Source organism: Procambarus clarkii, chromosome 71, assembly GCF_040958095.1.
Source record: "Procambarus clarkii isolate CNS0578487 chromosome 71, FALCON_Pclarkii_2.0, whole genome shotgun sequence".
NCBI lineage: Eukaryota > Metazoa > Arthropoda > Malacostraca > Decapoda > Cambaridae > Procambarus > Procambarus clarkii.
The window spans coordinates 15,489,999-15,514,265 of record NC_091220.1 but is presented as its reverse complement, the minus strand read 5'-3'; the positions used below and the strand labels follow the sequence as shown (position 1 = coordinate 15,514,265).

General features: G+C 44.2%; 2 protein-coding genes across 3 annotated transcripts in view; both read right to left on the bottom strand.

Annotated features, from left to right (window-relative positions):
• Positions 1 to 1,913, bottom strand: part of STUB1 (STIP1 homology and U-box containing protein 1) — a 71,593-nt gene extending 69,680 nt beyond the window's left edge. Inside the window, exon 1 of the mRNA XM_069312071.1 lies at positions 1,868 to 1,913. Within this exon, the coding sequence (XP_069168172.1) occupies positions 1,868 to 1,876 (9 nt within the window). The 5' untranslated portion in view covers positions 1,877 to 1,913. The remainder of the gene's footprint in view (positions 1 to 1,867) is intronic.
• Positions 1,402 to 16,441, bottom strand: LOC123745573 (uncharacterized). 2 transcript variants are annotated; one of them, XM_069312072.1, is made up of 6 exons: positions 16,318 to 16,441; positions 6,127 to 6,300; positions 5,786 to 5,899; positions 4,979 to 5,109; positions 4,664 to 4,795; positions 1,402 to 3,424 (listed from the first exon to the last, which is right to left on the bottom strand). In XM_069312072.1, exons 2-6 carry the CDS (start codon positions 6,293 to 6,295, stop codon positions 3,317 to 3,319), a joined length of 654 nt encoding a protein of 217 aa, XP_069168173.1. In that variant the 5' UTR covers positions 6,296 to 6,300; positions 16,318 to 16,441; the 3' UTR covers positions 1,402 to 3,316. The 2 variants fall into 2 exon arrangements, with proteins under 2 accessions (XP_069168173.1, XP_069168174.1); XM_069312073.1 differs by lacking the exon at positions 16,318 to 16,441 and adding an exon at positions 16,230 to 16,294.
• Between the last annotated feature and the right edge of the window lie 7,826 nt (positions 16,442 to 24,267).

The window sequence follows — 24,267 nt, the reverse complement described above, 5'->3', positions numbered from 1 at the left end:
ATTTAAAATTAGTTTTTTTTATAATGTATTAATAAAAGTCATTGAATATTAAAGCTCTATGTACAGTTAGGTGCACGTTGGGTTAAGGGATTAGGTTCAGTTTGCGAATTATTCAACCCGTTCTCAGACCAAGTCCATTCCATCCAGCGGTCTACTCCAAGACCCCAATTTTAACATGCTGTGCATTCAAAATTTCTATTTTCTCAAATAGAAATTAATATTGTTATATATTAACAAACTGTGCATGTTCAGGCATTGGTTTTGTTAGGTGTTTAGGTTCTGTTGGCGATTATTTGTATTTGTAGTACGTGGGTGAAGCATTTGCTGCAACCCGTCCTCGACTCAAGTCCATTACATCCAGCGGTCGACCCCACAGACGCATTCATAAATGTTAATATGCTGTTCATTCAAAACGGGAATTTTCTCAAGTATAAATTAATATTATAATATATTAGCATATTGTGCATATATAGGCCTAGGTTAGGTTAGGTTAGGTGTTTAGGTTCTGTTGGCGATTATTTGTATTTGTAGTACGTGGGTGAAGCATTTATAGTGTTGTGATTCGAACAAAATTCGTCAGTGAAACACTTGTTCCGGATATGTTCGAACGTCAGCAGTTGTGAGTCGTGTGTAAACCGCTTTTCATTCATAAACAGGGGGTTTGGCGGGTGCATGGAATCACTTTTGGATCTTTGTTTGGAGGACGGGCTGTTTACAGCGTTGTGGTTCGAACGAAAGACGTCAGTGAAGCACTTGTTCCGAAAATGTTCGAACGTCGTCAGTTGTGAGTCGTGTGTAAACCGTTTTTTATTCATAAACCAGCCCATCCTCGCATACAAAGACCCAAGCTCGTTAATCCAGCCGCCAAACCCCCTGTTTATGAACGAAAAGCAGTTTACACACGACTCAACTGATGACGCCCGAACACTTCCGGAACAAGTGCTTCACTCACGTCCTTTGTTCGAACCTCAATTCTATAAATGCTTCACCCATGTACTTCAAATACAAATAATAGCCAACAGAACCTAAACACCTAATCTATCCTAACCTACGCCTAACTATACATATAACTTTTATGTACACCAATATTAATTTATATATGAGAAGAAACCAATGTTTAATACACAGTGTTAAAATTGATGAATAATGCGTCTGGGGAGGATGGCCGCTACTTTAAACAGCCTAGTGTGAGGACGGGTTGCATAAACAGGGGGTTTGGCGGATGCATGGAATGGATTTGGCCTTTTTTTATGAGAACGGCCTGCTCACACCTGATGACATTCAAATATATAGCTATAACTGAATACAGCTATTTATATATATACCTTGATATACAATCACACAGCCGGTCTCGTGCACAACACAATGACTACTTTATATCTAATGACAATCAAACCCACATCAGTCACCACCATTATATTTAACAATACACAGAGTTGAAAACATTATACAACTTATAATGTACATCCCGACAAGAGAAGAATATTACAGTAATTCCTGTCAAGGAAATCAACATGGAGACGATGCCAAAGGGTTTCCAAAAAGAGTCCATAAACAATTAACTTTAAACACATAAGGCACTCGGAAAGAAAGCTAAAACACTTACAAGTCTAAGATCATTACGTCTACAAGTAAATCTACTTTGACTTCTCTCATATTGATATCGAAAATGGGAAGCAACGATCTATTGTGTATTAAACTTGTTTTGGAATTTGAGTAAATAGTGTTCAAAATGTTGGGAATGACAAAAATATTTTGATCATTCTATATATCTGTGGCCGCCCTGGCCTCTGGGAATCGTATGTACGTGTTCGCTTCTAATGTACGTGCTTGCAGGGATAATGTGAGTAGAAGACTATAGACTTACGTGCTTCATGAACGCCTTGAGGTCCGAATAGCCAATCTCTTTGTTTACATTGATGGCAACACCTGACGTTCAGCAGCGCCTCTGACGGCGTTCAGATGAAGCACTTGGCATGCGCGCCAAACTCAGTTTACTATAAAACTGGAGCGTAAAAATGTATCAAGTGGGCCAAAATTGTGTTATATTATTTAGAAAAGATGAGGTTTCCCTTATGACACGACTGAAAAGAGAAAAAAAGATTCATATATATATTGTCGTATTTGGTTTGTAACCTCTGGGGATACGATATAAACAAAGGAAAGGCGACGAAACAGACATAAAGCTGTTGATTTTCTTAGCAATGCACAAAAATTATTGAACGTTGACGATATCATATGTGCTATTTGGATATCGTGCGGCCGCAGGCGTCGTTACACTTTGCCGATGATAACCGCCTTAAAAGTTTTACAAACTGTGTATAAACATCTCCCCCAACTCATAATAATATTTCACTATAAGTCAATATTTTGCGTGAAAACATCTTCCAGGTAAAATCTTCATAAGCAGCCCATTGGTCCAGACTGGAGTTAGTGTCAAATATGAAGGTCTATGAGAGAGTGGGTGAGAGAGAGGCGCGGAGAACACCCAACATGTGAAGCTTTTACAAGGTGCAGTAAACTCTTGGAATCATACAACCGGCCATGTCGTAAATGCTAAGGCAGTCCTCTATTTTGTAATTGAACTGGACAAAATCCTTCGGAATATTTGAAAAGGGGAGTTGGGTGGACCATTGACCAGCCTACGGCTTCTTGTCCCCGTCTCGGTCACTTCTTTTGATATAGCGGCCTTTAACATTGTTATCGAGTTGAATTTTCACCATTTTTATATATAATATAAGGGGCAAGTTTCGCGTTTTCTATGAACTCTAAGGATCAATACATGCTGTGGTTATTCTCAACAAAAATAAATGAACTATGTTATTTTGGCTGATAACAAATTATACAAATCATATTTAATATTTATGCAGAGGAAATACAATCATATCTATGAGAAACTATTAAAGCAGAGGAATCCAGGAACGCGGGTTCGAGCCCACCACACAGCCCCAGTATTTTCTCAATGGATACATCACATGTTACACTGACATATAAAAAAATCCTACATCAAACTCTTGAAAAACTTAAAAAAAACTGCAATCAATTGTATATATATGTGATATAACAACGTGTAGAATTTTCATAAAAGATTTGTGACCATATAGGAATAAATAGTACACATAGATAAAGTATAAAAGGGGAGTTGATGGATGGGATTGAGAAGGATTGAGGGAGTGGAGAGGGGAATGAAGCTGGTAAAGAGGGGGACCCGTATGCCACTGGGCCCCTTATTATTGTTGTTGTCTTAGATTTAGCTACTCAGAACGAAATGTCCATGTAGCACGGGCTATGGTGAGCCCGTAATTCTTGGGCCCCCTCACTGGACCACGCGGTAAATAGTGTTGTACCCCGACCAGCGTTCCACGCGGAATCTCTGAAGGATGTCCACGATGATATTCTCCTCACTCGGCTCCTGTATGGCTACCTGTACCAGAGAGAGAGAGAGAGAGACAAGGACACAGGTCATATATTTTCTTCGCTTAGACTTTGGATGTTAATTTGTATCATATTGAGAGACTGAGGAAATGCTATGATGATCTCTCCTTGCTAGGCTGTAGTATGCCACCTATTTCAGAGAGAGAGAAAAAGACAGAGATAGAGAGAGAGAGACAGAGATAAAGCTGCCAGGAAGCAATGGAATACGTAAGACAAGACAAAATAAAGCCCCTTGCTTGCTAATGATACCCTCCGCTGGTCTCCTGACAGAAAAAATGATCAAATATATGCCGAAATATTCACACGTTTATAATTAGTCATATATTATTTCATTAATAATAATTACATGATGATAATTTATACAATAACAGATCAACAAACACTAATTAATTATAACACTCAATAGTTATTGTTTTTAGACTAGGACAAAACAATAGTTGAAAAGCCTAATGACTAATATATTCTGAGAAACAGCAGCTTAGTATAAATGCGTAGGTTAGAGCAGTTTATAGTTTCAAGAATGACCTGGGTAAATACTCATTTGGAAACAAAATTGCCAGCTTATGGCAACAATGGACAGTTTCAAACGTTGGTTAAATATATATATGTGAATAAGTTTTCTTTGCTGAAACGCTGTGCGTATTAGTGGCTTTAGGCACAGTATGTACAAGCTCTATCTAGAACTCCAATTTTCTGTTTATAACTCATCTTGTATGTAGGTACTTTTACCTGAATAAACATCTATTTATTTATTTATTATTTATAGTGATAAATATAATATATTTATTCGCGCATAACTTCTGAAATAATCAAAAGTTATGCGCGGACCGTTGATTGTGCTATAAAATGTGTTTATTTTCTTAAAACAATAAAAGTTTCTTCTTGTTCCACATTCACTATAAAAATAAGTGTAACTACGTTTAATTTATGTGTATATTTACATAATTTTGAATACCAGTACCTCACATTGTGTAGATTTGAGTATTTCTCAAGATCCTATACAAGGTTTTAATATGCCTTTGCTTCAGGTATATATTTCTCCTCCTATTTGTAAATTTTAATCTTGTTCAGCAATGTCATTTGTAATAATTGATCAATAAAATGTGTAACGCACATCAGAACTAAAAATACCCGTTTAGCTAAAATACAACACAACCTATCGCAGCCTACATCACTCACTAGCAGCCTAAAATGCTCAACTGAAGTCTAATCCACCCTCCGACCTTACCTCCGTCAGGAGTATGTAGTAGAAGCCTCCCGGGTCTTCAAAAGGCGCCACCTTCACCAGGAACCTTATTTTGAGGCACTGAAGACCCGCCAGCACAATGTCCTGAAGGAAGGCTCGCGCACCAGTCCACTGCTGCTGGAGGAGTGCTAATGAGTACTAGGGGTAGTTACACAATGGAAGTTACACAGTGGAAGTAGCAAAGTGTACCACCAGGTAGGTGTGAGAGAGAGGTGAGGGGTGAGTGAGAGGTGAGGGATGAGTGAGAGGTGAGGGGTGAGTGAGAGACATGACGAGAGACGCAGTAATAATAGTGACCTTCCACTCCTTGATGAGCTTGGCGTTGGGTGAGGGTTCGATGCTCTTAAAGGCGGAGATGGCGAGGACGGAGTCCGTGGAGGCGAGGCCCTCTACCGGCGGGCACACACACGCCACCTCCTCGAACATCCCTGCAGGAGAGGTGGTTATATATGGTACCTGGGTCAGTAGTTTGTTGTGGAGGATGAGGTGCTCTCTCTCTCTCTCTCTCTCTCTCTCTCTCTCTCTCTCTCTCTCTCTCTCTCTCTCTCTCTCTCTCTCTCTCTCTCTCTCTCTCTCTCTCTCTCTCTCTCTCTCTCTCTCTCTCTCTCTCTCTCACATATCAGGGGGGAGGGGTGTCCCTGGTGGACTAACCTAACCACATAAGTCACTTTATAATCCAACAACAGCAAAGTAAACGACGTAATTATACCTTGATCTTGTAACAAGAAAAACCTTTAATCACCTTCCGCTTGTTAACCCCACAAGGTAGAGTCACCACAACCATTGTTTCCACTGGGTAGTAAATGTAATTTTATAATTGTTTATGCCTCTGAGGTATAAACAATGGATATGTCATTCTTTCCCTCAAGCTTTGATGTGACCTTTGCCTCAGTCAGCTTTGTATCAGTCAGCTTTGCCTCAGTCAGCTTTGTATCAGTCAGCTTTGCATCAGACAGATTTGATCAGACGTCATAATAATATTTATAGAGCATGACAAATTATAAAACATCAATGAAAATTTGTTTTACACGTGTTACCTAAACGCGTTGTTTTACGTGATAATGGAAATAATATAAACAGATCATCCACTAATTCTCAACTTACCCTGGTCGACCATGTTATCAGAGCCAAGTGCCAGAGGATCGAGGTATGATTGGCTGTTTAGAAACTTGTTAATGGTGCCAGACTCCTCGTTGAGGTGCAGTACTGGGTACAGCCCTGGGGATGAGAGATAGGGAGGTTAGTGGGGAGAAGGGGGCGAGGGAGGGTTAGGGGGGAGAAAGGGGGAGAATCCCACTCCCAATCCCAAACTCAGTGTGTCACAGATTGTATCTAACCTCAGTGTGACACAGACTGTGTCTAGCCACAGCGTGACACAGCCTGTGTAGGTCTGGGGTCTGTAAACACCCTCCCTAGGTCATTGAAGGTGAGCCCGCCTGCCCTACCTCCCTTCTGGAAGGTGTCGAAGTTCTCACAGATGGTGTACAGGGTACCCCCAGAGGGCAGGATGGTCCGAGTGGCTATGAGGAGCTCCGTCAGGGCCTTCTGCACCTGCTTGACGCCCATCGTCCGGCCGACCCACGTCACCAACACCTTCTGCCGGTCCTCGTCCATCGTCACTGCAAAACACGTGAACGGGCGTCACCGTGACGTAACCTCAACAGTCAAGCGAAACATAAACAAGATTAACATTAAGATGTAAACATACACGACAACAGATAGGCACTCAAGAGAGCCAGGAGTGACTACACTCCAGTAAGGAAAGAAGCTGACAGCCGATTGAAACATTACACTGGTGGAAAAGCTAAGTACCTGACGAAGACATATAGGGAGAAAAACAAGATTGCGAGACTATGTATTCAGATTTGAATTCTCACACAGAATAATAATAAAGTTTGTGAAGAACTCAATACAAGATTTCAGAATGTTTTTGTATTAGAAACTTCATATGGTGACCAACGTTATGGGATGAAAAGCCAGAAGAAACAATGGATGACATTTTCCTAGAGTATCAAAAAGTATTTGATACTGTTCATGGAAAACTCTCATAGAAGAAGGAGAGACAGGCTGGGAAAACACTAAACTGGGTAAGGGAGTACCTGAAGGACAGAAAACAAAGAGTCAGAGACGAGGTCTCAAGCTGGAGGAATGTAACAAGTGGGGTCCCACACGGCTCTGTCCTGGGAGCGCTGCTGTTCACAATTTATGTGAACGACCTGCCCAAGTGTTTGAGCTCACACATGACAATGTTTGCAGATGACGCAAAGCTAATTTGTATTACAACTTATTCTTAATAAACAGTGCATTAAAAAATTATAAATGCGTCTTAGGGGTCGGCTACAACTTACACCAAACAGGCATTTGATTTAAGCCATGCTTTAACCAGCATGGTTAATGCATGACTTTAACCAAGAGTTCTGGTTAAACCCATGCATTAACCAGCCCTCAGGCCAGGCTCGTTAGAGAGGCGGCCATCCTTCCCAAAAGCTTTCATCAAATTTAACACACTCTGTATTAAAGATTTTTTTTAATACGTTAAGTCAATATTATTATATATTAAATTTCTATGTATAGTTACACATAGGATAGGTTAGGTGTTTACGTTCTGTTGGCGATTATTTGTATTTGTAGTTCATGGGTGAAGCATTTACAGCGTTGTGGTTCGAACAGAGGACGTGAGCGAAGCACTTGGTCCGGAAGTGTTCGAAAGTCATCAGTTGTGAGTCGTGTGTAAACCGTTTTTCATTCCTAAACAACGTGTGTGGCGGCTGGATTAACGAGCATTTGGCATTTGTTGATAAGGACGGGCTACTTGAGGACGCGTTGCCACATAAACAAATGCTAAATGCTCATAAATCCAGCCGCCGAACCCTCTTTTTATGAATGGAAAAAGGTTTACACGCTGCGCAACTGACAACGTTCGAACACTTCTCGAACAGTGCTTTGCTGACGATCTCTGCTCGAACCGCAACGCAGTAAACAATTCACCCACGTACCACAAATAAGATCACAACAGAATCTAAACACCTAACCTAATTTACACCGAACGATTCAAAGTATTTTAATGTATAATAATTTAATTCATATATGAAAACAAACTAATTTTTAATACACAGTGTTAAAATTGACGAATGCGTCTGGAGAGGACGGCCACTGCTCTTAACGAGCCTGGCCTGAGGACAGGTTGTTATGAACATGGGCTGCAGTGTACTGGTGGTGGCTCAGTGTACTGGTGGCGGCTCAGTGTACTGGTGGCGGCTCAGTGTAGTGGTGGCAGCTCAGTGTACTGGTAATGGCTCAGTGTACTGGTGGTGGCTCGGTGTACTGATGGCGGCTCAGTGTACTGATGGCGGCTCAGTGTACTGGTAATGGCTCAGTGTACTGGTGGCAGCTCAGTGTACAAGTGATGCCAAGCCAAGAGTTTCACCAAGAATGCCAAACTTCTTCCATTTGTCCTCAAATTTTCTCGTTCAATCTATTCAAGAAATTCAAAATAATTATTCAAATAATCATTGCAAGTCTTCTCGAGACTATTGAGCAGTCGACGAGGTAAGTAACTTAACATTTAAACCGCAAACTTGACGTTAAACAAGCCAACAAAAAACTTTTATCCCTACGATCCCTCTGATCACTTTAAGAAAAATATAGTATATAAACCGTTAAATAAAGATGCAGGCCGCAGTAAAGTTAGTATATCAATACTTAATTAGTCATAAATTAGATTATACCACTGACTGGATCGGTAAATATAAGGCTTTGTCATATCATATGTTGGAATATAGTTAACTCTTTGTCATTTAACACTAGTTTGTCATATGTGTGTTGAACTAGTAACATCCTGTCATGTCAGTAGATCTGTCACCAGGCAGGTGGCACTCACGGCGAGTGTGAGAGTGAGGCATGAGTGCGTGCCGAGCAGCAGGTGAGTGTGTGAGGAAGTGCATACTGCTTTTCAAGGCGTCTTTAATTACGGGAGTTGTTATCGCTACTGGAAAATAGAGTTCAGACTGGGTCTCATGCAGGCATTGTCCGACGTTACTGCTGAATGCATAGCAGGAGAACACTTGCATTGACTGACGTCACTGCTGAATGCATAGCAGAACACTTGCATTGACTGACGTCACTGCTGAATGCATAGCAGAACACTTGCATTGACTGATGTCACTACAGAATGCATAGCAGGAGAACATTTGCATTGTCCGACGTCACTACAGAATGCATAGCTGGAGAACATTTGCATTGTCCGACGTCACTGCTGAATGCATAGCAGGAGAACACTTGCATTGACTGACGTCACTACAGAATGCATAGCAGGAGAACATTGTCCGACATTATCCATTGCATTGTCCGACGTCATATCGTATTATCACATCGTGGACCAATACAGCGGAAGAAGTGAGGTTGGAAGTGGAGTCACGCCACCTTCCTGTACAATGTTACGTTGTTACTAATGAACGTAACATTCCCCCCTTCCTCTGTTTACATCACGATCCTCGCTAACAACGTTCGCAAGTCGGTGAACGAACCTACGATCACAGTGTATTTTTTCGTTCATTTTCCTGTGGTGTAATTACAATAGTAGCCTAGGCTTGGGAGAATGGGTCAGGGGTAACTATACTAAAATACACGGGGAGTATTATTGACAATGATACACGCATACTAAAGTGTCTTATCACCCCTTTTTGTAATGTTATTGAAGTGGTTTATCTCTGTTATCAGACTGTACGGTTAAAGTTACACTGATGTCAGTCTGTGATATCATATTTACGTGTATATGTTATCCTATATCCATCACCGATGGGTCAGTATTTTATGTTGAAGGTACAACATCGTCTGTAGAGAGTGCTAAAAAAATCCCTATCTATCAAGATAGGGATTTTCAAACAAGATAGATAGGGAAAATCCCTATCTATCAGTCATACAGAGCCATGTGATCAATAGTCTGCTCTGGCAAACTGTGTCCAATTTTGTTTTAGGATATCCTCAAGGACACGAGAGGTAATAAAGTGATTACAAAAGCTCCAGGCACCTCATGCCAGGGAGGTCTGAAAGGGCTAATAACTGGACATTCGGTGATGTACTGTGCAAGATCATGCCGCAGTTCCTGTTGACAGAGTTTGCACCTGGAGTGCTCAGGAGTGGGAGATCCATAATTAATAGCAGTTTATATTAGTTGCTCGGGTATAACCACATCAAACTCCCAAATGGTTGACAAATATCGTCCCCCCTTGCTCGACGCCGAGGACGGCGGCCACAGGACAGGAAAAACTAAATATTTACAGGACTTTTCGCGTAGTTTAGTATTCAGTGAGGCCTTGTTCGTTTGTGCGTGTTGCAACCAATTTGGCGAGACAATAACAGAGCTCTGGTGTGCGTGTGTGTAATTAGTGTAGGGGTGTAGTTACTTGATGAGAGCTACGCTCGTGGTGTCCCGTCTTCCCAGCACTCTTTGTCGTATAACGCTTTGAAACTACTGACGGTTTTGGCCTCCACCACCTTCTCACTTAGCTTGTTCCAACCGTCTACTACTCTGTTTGCAAAATAAAACTTTCTTATATTTTTTAGCACTTTTGTGTGTGTATGTGTGTGTGTGTGTGTGTGTGTGTGTGTGTGTGTGTGTGTGTGTGTGTGTGTGTGTGTGTGTGTGTGTGTGTGTACTCATTTAGCATGCTTGCGGGGGGGGGGGGGGTTGATTTTTAGCCCTGGAGTTTTTTTAGGATATCTTCAAGGACTCGAGAGGTAATAAAGTGATTGCGAAAGCTAGACATTCATAATGTAGTGTGTGTGAGATCACGACCCAGTTCCTGCTCACACAGTTTGCACCTGGAGTGCTCAGGATTGGGAGATCCGTCACCTGTAGCCACCTGCCACAGGTAACCCAACCTGATCCTGGCAACCACTGTGTCGCACAGTCTGGTGGACGCTCTATGCTATCCATATACATATCTTTCAGATAAAAATCACAGCTTTTTATACTGATGCTTTCAGGCTTCTGGGAGTCAGTAATTTCTCTTCGATTAGAGCTGAGTGTTTGGAACAATATAGTCTTGTCAATAGAGATGGGGATATTTGGGTCTAATTCAACTTCATCCGTGTAACACGCTAATTTGCCTGCAATATCTGAGTCATTATAGCGAGTTATATTTATGGGAGATGGTCCGAGTGCGCGAGAAAGTCTGCGGATATCACCCGCCATGATCCATTTAATTCCGCCTTTCGTAATTGCTTTTGAAAGTTAGTTTCGGAGTTCTGAAGCTGTATGGTGCATGTGAAGCTGAGCTCAGTGACCGTCTCCACACCCTAAGCTCACCTGAAGCCTGAGCTCAGTGCTCGTCTCCACACCCTAAGCTCCCCTGAAGCCTGAGCTCAGTGCTCGTCTCCACACCCTAAGCTCACCTGAAGCCTGAGCTCAGTGCTCGTCTCCACACTCTAAGCTCCCCTGAAGCCTGAGCTCAGTGCTCGTCTCCACACCCTAAGCTCACCTGAAGCCTGAGCTCAGTGCTCGTCTCCACACCCTAAGCTCCCCTGAAGCCTGAGCTCAGTGCTCGTCTCCACACCCTAAGCTCACCTGAAGCCTGAGCTCAGTGCTCGTCTCCACACCCTAAGCTCCCCTGAAGCCTGAGCTCAGTGCTCGTCTCCACACCCTAAGCTCACCTGAAGCCTGACTCAGCTGATGTTTACATTCTACACAAACGACGTAAAATATGAAGTAAAACTGCCATTGTGTTTCATTAAAAAGCTTCAGTGAGGATTTTTGTTAATAACACCGACCAACTTAGTGGAGGAAGAAGAGAAAAATGAGGAGAATGACGAGGAAAAGTAGGAAGATGAAGAGGAGAAAGTAAAACAAGAAAACATTGAATATGAATAAGAATAAGTAAATGAGAAAACGAGGTAAAGGGTAATAGCAATAATAAAAAATAATATTAATAACGATAAGAAGAAAAAGTAGTGAAAAAAAGGCATTAAGAAGAAAAATGAATATGAATAGTAATAATTATATATAAAGTAAGAGACAAGGAGCAGGAATAAGGAGAGGAGAGAGAGAGAGAGAGAGAGAGAGAGAGAGAGAAAGAGAGAGAGAGAATAGGAAGGAAGGTGAGGGAAGCAGGAGGAGGAGAAGAGAGCCGAGATCAATATGGCTGTGTTGGTTGGTAACGCAATCAGTGCCTGTGTTGAGTTGGCACTAGGGCTCCTCCCCCCCTACAAACCCCTACCCACCCTCCCCCTCCCATACCCCTCCACACCCCTTCACCCCCCCCTCCACCTCACCCTCCAACCCCCCCCCCCCCCCCCTCCATACCTAAACAGGGAAATAAACTTGATAAATAAGGACCCTCCCACCCATAAGGGGGAACAGGGGGTGACAAGACACGGAATGGAAAACTAGTACACTCGACAGACAAACACTTCTTAAAGCAACACAGAACCAACAGGAATAAGAGCCTCCGCCAGCAACACAAAACTTTGTGTCTACCCCAAAATGTTGAAAATTAAAACTATATTCCCTCAGATGTTGAAAATTTTGAGTCTGAGATGCTTGTTAGGTTGTAGGAACTTGATTAGCTTGTAGGAGGTGACAACCGGTGCAGTTGTTACGCCTGAACACCACATTAGAGCTGAAGGACTCTGTTACACACACACACACAGACAACTGCTGCTGTGAAGAGCTTGCAGACGCAGCGACTACCCCAGCACGAGGGACTTTCCTGCGGAGAATCCAATGAGCAAAGAGAAATGGAAGATAAATTGTCATCCACACTTCCGTGTAAATAAACATTCTAGTCACATTTTGTCAGAAATGGAAGAGAAGGCAGCAAATGAGACGATTCTTTGTTGGTAACTGTGCGGGTGCCAGGAAGCAGTTCACACCTCTCAAGGAGGTGGTACGAGAACAGTGAAGCAAACTACTGCTTCAGTTGGCAACGCAAGGAAGATCAAGAAGCAAGAAGCAACAGAAGAAGACTGTTCTCCCAAAGAACAGTCTGCAAAAAAGGTACTAGATAACTAGGAAAAGAGGACGAGAGAGAAGCAATAAAGAGAACTTAAGTAGCATTAAAACCAATTGGCCAAAACCCAAAACTAAACTCATAATCTACTATTATAATGCCACAAAAGACAGCAGACTTAATAATGAAGAACAGTGTGAACAGAACAAACAGCACTCTCCATAAAGCTATCCTGGTATACCAGTACACTTGACCCTATGGAAAGATGTAACCTTTCTTCAGACTGTATTGGTATGACCACGACCAAAAACCCACATGCATAATACTGACGATCTGTCGCTATAACAATGGTCGAGGAACTCAGAAATACCTGATGCTTCAACTGACGGCAGGAGCATTCCGGACGCTATCTTCATCAAAGAGAAGACTTAACTTATATACACACACAAAACAACGACTCTGCCTCGTTACCAAGTCTGAGGCCTCGACCCCCCAACCAATAACAGATGACGTGATAACAGAAGAATTCCCCGGTCATTCACCAAGACCCACGAAGCTCCACGTTACTCAAGATTCAAGACCCATTCACCAAGACCCACGAAGCTCCACGTTACTCAAGATTCAAGACCCATTCACTAAGACCCACGAAGCTCCACGTTACTCAAGATTCAAGACCCATTCACCAAGACCCACGAAGCTCCACGTTACTCAAGATTCAAGACCCATTCACTAAGACCCACGAAACCTCACGTTACTCAAGATTCAAGACCCATTCACTAAGACCCACGAAGCCTCACGTTACTCAAGATTCAAAACCCATTCACTATAAGACCCACGAAGCCTTACAGCTTCATTCAACTCCTCTCTACCTCATCTCTATGCATGCTGAACACCATATATATCTCACCTGAAGATGTTAAGGGCAGGAATGAAACGTTGAACACATAAATACATCATACAGTCATTGTTGTTGTATTTTATTCTAAAACTCAGACTGAGCATGAATTTCGGTATGTAATTACCCAACTGGGGACGCTGGGGCCAAGAAGACTGTTAAAAGCATCGTCTGCCTCAACATTAACAAGGCTAACAATGTGGCCGCTTTCAACTAAGTAGTTAATGTATGCATGTATAAATGCAAATGCAATATTGCCTTCATGCATTTATGCACTGGCTCTTGCCACACGCCCCCTCCCACCCTTCCCACCTCACTCCCTTCCCTGCTTCACCACACCCTCCCAAGCACCACCTTCCCCCCTTCCCACAACCCCCTTCCACTGGACGAGGCAGTTATTGGACCTCGGGCTAACCCTCCAGGCTAACAAATTCGGTCTTAATGTGGGTCGAAATGCCATCACCTCCTGTCTCCCCTACTCCCTAGGTCGTATACCCCCTCTTCCTCCTCTGTGAGGGGGGAACAGGGGGGGGGGGGAGGGATAAGACCAGTGACCCAAAGCGGCGCGAAACAGGAATGGAAACTGCCATTAAACTGGAGTTTACAACCCGTTGTAAACTCTCACTCCAGCGCCCACTTTTTTAGTTTACTTCCGAATATTGTTTTTTTCCTCTTGTACCTTGGAAAATAGTTTACCAAATTCTTTAAGATTATTTTAGCTCACGGATTTTATGTCGTGGTTCAGAGAGGATAATTGGTGTTTTGTATGTTTTTCTCCCTTTAACTTGTCGTGTAGTAAATGGTTGTGTTAGGCACGTTAACTGGGAAGTAACGACGTAGCTGGTGGACTCTAGTGGGAGTTATGGCTCTGTCTGTCTGTCTGTCTGTCTGTCTGTCTGTCTGTCTGTCTGTCTGTCTGTCTGTCTGTCTGTCTGTCTCTCTCTCTCTCTGTCTCTCTCTCTCTCTCTCTCTGTCTCTCTCTCTGTCTCTCTCTCTCTGTCTCTCTCTCTCTCTCTCTGTCTCTCTCTCTGTCTCTCTCTCTCTGTCTCTCTCTCTCTCTCTCTGTCTCTCTCTGTCTCTCTCTGTCTCTCTCTCTCTCTCTCTGTCTCTCTCTGTCTCTCTCTCTCTCTCTCTGTCTCTCTCTCTCTCTGTCTCTCTCTCTCTCTCTCTCTCTCTCTCTCTCTCTCTCTCTCTCTCTCTCTCTCTCTCTCTCTCTCTCTGGTTCTTTATGGTGACACGTAAACTCCTCGAATTAAAACCAAACTTTTCTTGCCATTGAGGTCAGAGATACAAGTTCATCAACATGCACTAACACTCAAAATATTTACACAGACCTGTATCAAAAGTCGCACTTAAGGATTTACCAACACTCAAACTAACATTTATCCAGTGTTACTTACTGAAGGACGAGGCACTCACGTGGCGGAGTGGGCGCCGTGTTGATGATTGCTACCTGTGGAAGGTGGTCGATGGCTGGGGGGGAGGAGCTACCCCCTAGTGTAGCACCCCCTGCCATCTTAGTGTTTAGCTAAAACTAACTTCTAGTTCCTTTAATGCCTGATTAAACTAACTTGCTTGAGGAAACTAACTCTTGTTGACAATACATAGACGGTACACACACAAGGGGGCACAGGTGGACGCTGAGTACTCAAATGAAGATATGATAGAGCCCAATAGGCTCAAGAATCTGTACTCCAGTTGACTGTGACGGTTGAGAGGCGGGACCAAAGAGCCAGAGCTCAACCTCCACAAGTACAACAATTAGGTGAGTACGTCACTTACACTCAAGGACTCTCATCGACCGCTGCCTCCTCCACACCTGTCTGTTCCTCCACCACTACCACACCTGTCTTGGCCTCCACCACTACCACACCTGTCTTGTCCTCCACCACTACCACACCTGTCTTGTCCTCCATACCTGTAGAACCTCTCTTCTCTCTCCACACCTTTCCCTAAATACAATATATATATATATATATATATATATATATATATATATATATATATATATATATATATATATATATATATATATATATATATATATATATATATATAATATACACCTATTAGAATGTTTTACAGGAACTTCTTTTCCATAGCTCACAAAACGGAGGAAAGAGTTCTGAAAGATATTATTAATATGAACGTTACAATATGTGTCCCTACAGACACATATTGAAGAAGAATGAAGAACTCTATGAAGAACTCTCCAGACACGGAACAGAACGCCCTGAGAGAGACCAACGTCGTCTATGCCTTCACATGTCCACTTGGGGATTGTCAGCCCCAAAGATCTCAGTATATTGGCAAGACAACAACGTCTGTCTCTCTCTCTCTCTCTCTCTCACTCTCTCTCTCTCTCTTTAGGTGATTACCAATGCACAATTATCGTTGCGTTAATGATCTATGGGGTAATTACACTCTGGTGCAGTGGTGGTTAGCGCAGCTGTGTTGTTCACTCACTAGTACCTAGGTGATTACCTGGGCTGCAGCACTCGTCTCTACCTGGTGCCTCATTGGTGCTCTCTCTCTCTCTCTCTCTCTCTCTCCCTGTCTCTCTCTCTCTCTCTCTCTCTCTCTCTCTCTCTCTCTCTCTCTCTCTCTCTCTCTCTCTCTCTCTCTCTCTCTCTCTCTCTCTCTCTCTCTATTCGCAACACCTGGAAGCAACACACAACAGGGGACGCAGCTGTAGACGCACTACCTGGAAGCAACACACAAGAGGGGACGCAGCTGTAGACGCACTACCTGGAAGCAACACACAAGAGGGGACGCAACTGTAGACGCACTACCTGGAAGCAACACACAAGAGGGGACGCAGCTGTGGACGCACTACCTGGAAGCAACACACAACAGGGGACGCAACTGTGGACGCACTACCTGGAAGCAACACACAAGAGGGGACGCAGCTGTGGACGCACTACCTGGAAGCAACACACTGCGAGTAAGCGATGGGCTCAACCCCTTCCACTACCATCCCGCCTCACACTTTCACACGCGCCATCACCCCGCGCAACTCTCCCACAGGTGTTTGTCCTCAGCACTTGTGTCGAGGACAAGACGTCGAGGCTCCTCCAGGGACCACGGTAGACAGGGACCTCCAGGGACCACGGTAGACAGGGACCTCCAGGGACCACGGTAGACAGGGACCTCCAGGGACCACGGTAGACAGGGACCTCCAGGGACCACGGTAGACAGGGACCTCCAGGGACCACGGTAGACAGGGACCTCCAGGGACCACGGTAGACACGGACCTCCAGGGACCACGGTAGACAGGGACCTCCAGGGACCACGGTAGACAGGGACCTCCAGGGACCACGGTAGACAGGGACCTCCAAGGACCACGGTAAACAGGGACCTCCAGGGACCACGGTAGACAGGGACCTCCAGGGACCACGGTAGACAGGGACCTCCAGGGACCACGGTAGACAGGGACCTCCAGGGACCACGGTAGACAGGGACCTCCAGGGACCACGGTAGACAGGGACCTCCAGGAACCACGGTAGACAGGGACCTCCAGGGACCACGGTAGACAGGGACCTCCAGGGACCACGGTAGACAGGGACCTCCAGGGATCATCAGTAACAAAAGCGCGGGCTCCGACCGGCTGTCGGAGTCCGCGCAGGGAACAATGTCATCTGTGGGAATTAAGGCCTTTATTAGAAGAACCGTTCTGCTGTGGTGGTGCACGACCTCTCAGGAGACCGGAGCGTGGCACCCTCTGGCACCCTATGGCACCCTCTGGCACCCTGCGGCACCTTCCGGCACCCTGTGGCAACCTGTGAGAGTGTGCCAGCCTGCCTCATTGAGTTTTTTTTTATTATTGTTTTCTACCACAGACGTGGCCACTCCATACACAGTTTTAAGTGTAGATATGATAGAGCCCAATAGGCTCAGGAACCTGTACACCTGTTGATTGACGGTTGAGAGGCGGGACCAAAGAGCCAGAGCTCAACCCCCGCAAGCACAACTAGGTGAGTACAACTAGGTGAGTACATTTACAATACTAACCAGCATATATACATTTTCTTCTGTCCTCCATGGACAGGGTTAGAGATGTGTTAAAACATATAGTTCAAGGGTTTATTGAACACTCAACCACAGAAGGTGATTCGGTGCTTTTAAAATGCTAAGCTAACCTACATACGTAAATACATAGATACACAGATTTACGTATGCCCTACATAAAGTGTTCGAAGTGTCATTAATGTGCATTTACAAAGGTGAAATGCAATTCTGATCAGCATCCACATGTACTTTATACACATACATATACATACACACACACACACACATACATATAGATATATACATACATATATATACACACACATGCATTCACATACAATTGTCTCTTTTACTCTGACAGGGTGAGATACCTTATAGAGAAACTAGTGTGTAATTAAGAACTTAACCACTGAAGGTGATTAAGATGCTTTTACAAGCTCAGGTTATATAGTTACATCACATACATTCATTGTATAATTGATACATTACATGGTCAATCTTGGGTACAAGTCCAATATATCATCAAGTGTTCCAGTACTCATATAGTAGTTACAGAGTTCAGCATACTTCAGCCCAGGAGGGCGAAAGACAGTCAATATGGGACATTCTACAAAATAATGTTCATGGGAGTGCATGTTTTCTCTTTCACAAAGTTGTGTGGGGTTGTGGTTGCTGTTCACTTCGCCAGACATCCGGCCTTTCTCATATGATTCTAATCCTGCTGTTCAGCCATTAGGAGACTCCGTAACACCAAAGCCCTTAACATATCTTGATTGCTCTAAGGGCAAGCAGGACCTCTGGCCCGGGTCCTGATGGGATTACTCTGCGCCACCTCAAGGCGCTCAGGATTCTCACTAAACTGTTCAGTTTGTGGATAATTAACTAATCCATGCCACGACCCTCTGGAAGCAATAGGACAGTGCTGATACCGACCAAGTCTACGCCACAAACTCACTCCCGCTATCGTAGATAACTATGTCATCTACGATAGTAAGGCTGCTTCGTACGATCCTGAGCAGCAGACTCTCTAAGACAGGATCGACGGACAGCAGAAGGCGTTCGTCCCTATGGATAGATATGCTGTATCGGGCATCCAAGATTGCGATCTTGGATGTTTCTGGCTGAGGCCTGAAACATCCAACGCACCTGGCGTTCCTGGATGCAAAAAAAAAGCCTTTGACAGCTTCTACTATCCGGCCATCCATGTCCTCCACCACTACCACACCTGTCTTGTCCTCCACCACTACCACACCTGTCTTGTCCTCCACCACTACCACACCTGTCTTGTCCTCCATGGGACGCAAATGTAATTCCTGAGGCCTTCAGCGAGTATATATTGTCGGGTTATGATAGAGCCTCAGCCATCATTTCCATCCAGAAAGATAAGTCTAAAGTAATCCCTGTAACTAGGGGATTTAAGCAGGGAAAGTTGAGGATAATCCTTGTAACTTAGGGAGTTAGACAGGGAGAGCCTTTGTCTCTAGTCCTTTCTTGGATCTACGAAACAATTCTGTTCACCACAGCAAGGTTAGGATATTGTGGAAACCATAAGCTATAGCGCAACGATAGCGTTGTCGAATGGCAATCACAGCGACTTCCTAGCACGATACGACGATCGTGCTAGGAAGATACGATACGACGATCGTGCTTGAGATACGATATTACTGTGCAAGAAAGTTACAAAGAACTAAGACTTTCGTCACAGCTAAAAGACTGACTCTAAGTAGCTCAGCCTGTAAGTTTGTCCACTCAGTCCACTCAGACTAAGACAGTTTGCAATTTGTCCACTCAGCGCAATCTCTGCATATGCTAGGATTTGATGGAAAAACTAGACCCCAAAACAGCATGAGGAGTGTTGCCGGGTGTTGGTTGGGCCGCATGTGTATGTGATTCAGGACCAACCAACACCTACAGGGTGTTGTTGGTGTGTTGGTATTGGTACTGTGGTATAGCCAATGGATTGATCCCGGGCCTTGCAAGTTCGCATCCTGGTCAGATCATTGAGTTTATAATCATTTATAAAGAATTATATTAGTACAAGACAATTATATTATTGGGTTTGTGTTGTCATTTTCGAAGACAAAACTGTTATCCAAGTATATATCTGAGTGTAACTGCGCCGTGCGTGCAGGCGTTCGTGTGCGTGAATACGCTTGCATAGGGTGCATATATGCACGCATGCGGGCACACAGCGTGAACTCAGGCGTGCGTGAATGAGCGTGTGCGTGAACATGCGGGACTTATGGGTGTTCGTGAGTACGAGCGAGTACGTGGTATGTGGTACAAGCACGGGGCGTTCGTGGGCGTGCGTGTTCCCGTGCACATAACAGAATGGTTGTACTTACGAGAGTAGAGCAACGTCGGTGGACGACGTCACAGTTGACGTTAAAATAACCAAAAATGCCCACTTGGGGGGGAATACTTTTTTATATTGGTACATGACTGGGTAGCGAACCAAGTGTGGCGAGGGATCTTTGACAAGCCGCCGGTTTCCTGTCGTTGCCGAGGACACTAGAGAGATAGTCCCCCCTCAGGTAAATTCAGGAAATACAGCCGTATTAAAAAAAATAGCATAGTTTGTTATGAGCATGACAGTGATCATCTCAGCCGACGCTATATGTAAAGGCACTGTTCCCAGATTTTATACACTGCAGCGTCTGAATATTTCTTTCAGTTACCCATTAAAATATTTCTTCTTTTTTCTACGATTGTTAAAAGAAAACGTTTTTATTCTGGGTATACTATTAGAAGAAAATATTTGCTACGTGCAACAAAGGAATAACGCTATTAGAAAATTAGGAATAAACAAGAAAACAGAGACAGAAAAATAGGAACAAACAAGAAAACCAGGAAAAATATAAGCAAACAAGAACTGTGAAATACCACATTCTTGGTACAGAACTATACTCACAGAACACTGGCTTGGGGCACTGCATAGCAACTGTATCGAACACTACCACCGGAGGGACATCCTGCAGGTCGATATATCAGCCACTCAGCCAGGTGACAGGTGAAGGTGATTGACAGAAAGCCATCTCGCTTTACGGGGTGACCAACATCACATCCAATGGAGGTTGACAAGCGAAGAGCCCCGTCAACCCCTTACAGCGGTTGACGGGGCAGGAAATCCCCGTTACTTGAGAACGCTCCTTGTATAGCGCCTCTCTTCACGTAGTAGTATTGGTGTGGAGAGTAGACGCTATAATATGCTTTGTTCAGCCTGCAGGCAACACAGTGGGTCAAGGCTCCCTTACTACTCCTTTCTGCAGGCAACATGATTGGTCAAGGCTCCCTTACTACTCCTTTCTGCAGGCAACATGATTGGTCAAGGCTCCCTTACTGCTCCTTTCTGCAGGCAACATGATTGGTCAAGGCTCCCTTACTACTCCTTTCTGCAGGCAACATGATTGGTCAAGGCTCCCTTACTGCTCCTTTCTGCAGGCAACATGATTGGTCAAGGCTCCCTTACTACTCCTTTCTGCAGGCAACACAGTGCGTCATGACTCCCTTACTTCTCCAGTCTGCGGGCAACACGGTGGGTCAAGGCTGCCTTGCTGCTCCAGCCTGCAGGCAACACGGTGGGTCAAGGCTCCCTTACTGCTCCAGCCTGCAGGCAACACGGTGGGTCAAGGCTCCCTTACTGCTCCAGCCTGCAGGCAACACGGTGGGTCAAGGCTCCCTTACTGCTCCAGTCTGCAGGCAACACGATTGGGCATGACTCCCTTACTGCTCCCGCCTGCAGGCAACAAAATACTGGTAAAAGGACTGGGAGAAGGGAAGCTACAACTTGGCGCAGGCAACACAGGAATCAGAGCAGACAGAAAAAAGCAAAAAGATCTGCCACATGACGAAGGAAGCTTTCAGGATTTTGTATAGTATCTCTACATTCTTTCTCTCATACGGATCAGGTGACACAAGCTTACTCTTACCACTTCTAGTCCTTAGATATTACGTTTCTTGGGTTAGAATGACTCTGTCTATATCAAAAAGGGAGAACTAAGCGTGATGACTTGCCATAGGTTCCTGGTTGTAAAGAACATGAGGTGGATATAGGTACACTGTACCTATATTACACCAGTACTATAAGAGAGGGGAAGCCGTGCTTAAAACTGTATCGATTCAATCCATAGACTATTCTGAGGCTTAATTTACGACGTGTCTTTGAACTTACGACGTGTCCCTGCACTTACGTTACGAGGAAGACTGTGGACACTAAACCTCACCACACTGGAAAGGAAATAGACAAGATGAGAAATGATCACAACATACAAGATTATAAGCCCATTGATAAATAGCGTTGGTCGGAATCATTTGTTTAGCATGAACAGATGAGTCAGAAGAATGTCAGAAAGGACTTTCTCACTATGAGAATGTCGAGCAAGTGGAATGATCTGCAAGGGATTTAAAGAGTAATTGAGGAAAAGAAACAAGCCGATGTGGACCCATTTTTATGGGAAATCGTTGATATAGAAAGGCGGAGACCCAAGAGCTGAAGCTCGCTCTGCACGCACATGCATGAGTCCACGACCACAACAAAGGTACGCCACGTTGCCAGGCACAGTACTGCAGTACCACCATGACACCTGAATGTATAGATTTCTTCCTGAACTGACGCGACACACACACTGGGGGACGCTGAGACACAGACATGAGAGTGGCATAGGAGACAGTCACGTTATGAGAGATAGTCTCATAAGACACGGTCACATGAGAAACAATTCCATAAAAGATAGACATTAGGTTCCCTTACTAAGTCAACCATCAGGTAAAGTGACTGGCCAAGGCGCCCTTAGTGAACCAATTTGGCCCCATAGGACTCTATTCCAGTAAGGTTTCACCTCCCATTTGGCCCTACTCCAGAAAGGATTCACATTCTATGTGAATCCCCCATCATCTTACCCCTCCCACACACCCAGGGTGTAGGCGGTCACAAGACTTAGCAACAGTCAATACTTTACTTAGTCAATACAGCTTAATAATTTAGGTCAGGACATGTTAGTGTTTTTAACCCAACAAAGAAACCCTTAGCGACCTAAATTCTTCCCTTCCTGTCCTGTCTCAGCCCACCTAGACCTACCCTGTCCTGCCTCCACCCACCTGGACCTACCCTGTCCTGTCTCAGCCCACCTAGACCTACCCTGTCCTGCCTCCACCCACCTGGACCTACCCTGTCCTGTCTCAGCCCACCTGGACCTACCCTGTCCTGCCTCCACCCACCTGGACCTACCCTGTCCTGTCTCGGCCCACCTGGACCTACCCTATCCTGTCTCAGCCCACCTGGACCTACCCTGTCCTGCCTCCACCCACCTGGACCTACCCTGTCCTGTCTCAGCCCACCTAGACCTACCCTATCCTGTCTCAGCCCACCTGGACCTACCCTGTCCTGTCTCAGCCCACCTGGACCTACCCTGTCCTGTCTCAACCCACCTAGACCTACCCTATCCTGTCTCAACCCACCTGGACCTACCCTATCCTGTCTCAGCCCACCTAGACCTACCCTATCCTGTCTCAACCCACCTGGACCTACCCTGTCCTGTCTCAGCCCACCTAGACCTATCCTGTCCTGCCTCCACCCACCTAGACCTACCCTGTCCTGTCTCAACCCACCTGGACCTACCCTGTCCTGTCTCAACCCACCTGGACCTACCCTGTCCTGTCTCAACCCACCTAGACCTACCCTGTCCTGCCTCAACCCACCTCATGATGTCACCTCACGAGTTCAACTCGTGAGGCAGGCTGGTACAATGATAGGTCGGGTCTGTTAGCTAGGAGGATGTTACTCCTGGCAATAGACATCCATGGCTCATGGTCAGCCTATATATATATATATATATATATATATATATATATATATATATATATATATATATATATATATATATAATTGGTAAAGAAACACAGTTTAGTAGTGTAAATATTTTTATTGTTAATAATACCTTGAACTACTTTCTTTTAGTTTATATATATATATATATATATATATATATATATATATATATATATATATATATATATATATATATATATATATATATATATATATATATAGGCTGATATGATTTTGGTTAATGTCGACAAAATATCACAGATCTAAAGGCATGTTAAATTAATATTCTTGCAGGAAGCAAATTGTGTCTTTGCTAAACTTCGTTTTTCCCCTGTGAGCGGCCGAGCACCAGAGGTGGTGAGAAAGGCGGCCTCCTGTGGGTCTCTATAGGCACGAGAGCACACACATCCTCTTCCTGTGGGTAGTGGTTGTGCACAGACGCTGAAGCTGGCAGCTACCATGTGCTACTTCGTACATATGGCGTGTGTGTGTGTACAGTAATTACAGGATGGGAGTTAACGCTCGTGGTGTCCCGTCTTCCCAGCACTCTTTGTCGTATAATGCTTTGTGTGTGTGTGTGTGTGTGTGTGTGTGTGTGTGTGGGTTAATATGTCAGGTTAAAGTAACCGGTTCAACTCTCTATTGTAGGTGGTGTAGGCCTAGCCTAAATATGTGTGTGGGTAGACCTAAGCCATACTACCACTGGCTACATGGTCCTGGCCAGTGAGAGGTCACCAACACCTATGACCTGACCTTGTTTATGGTGACTTATTGCCTGTTTATAAACGTTATAAATAGTTTTTATAACGTTTATAATTTATAAATATAATTTATATAACTTTTTGGGGAGATTTTTATAATAGCACAAAAACAGAAGACTTACAAAGTTCGGAAGGGTTAGTAAACA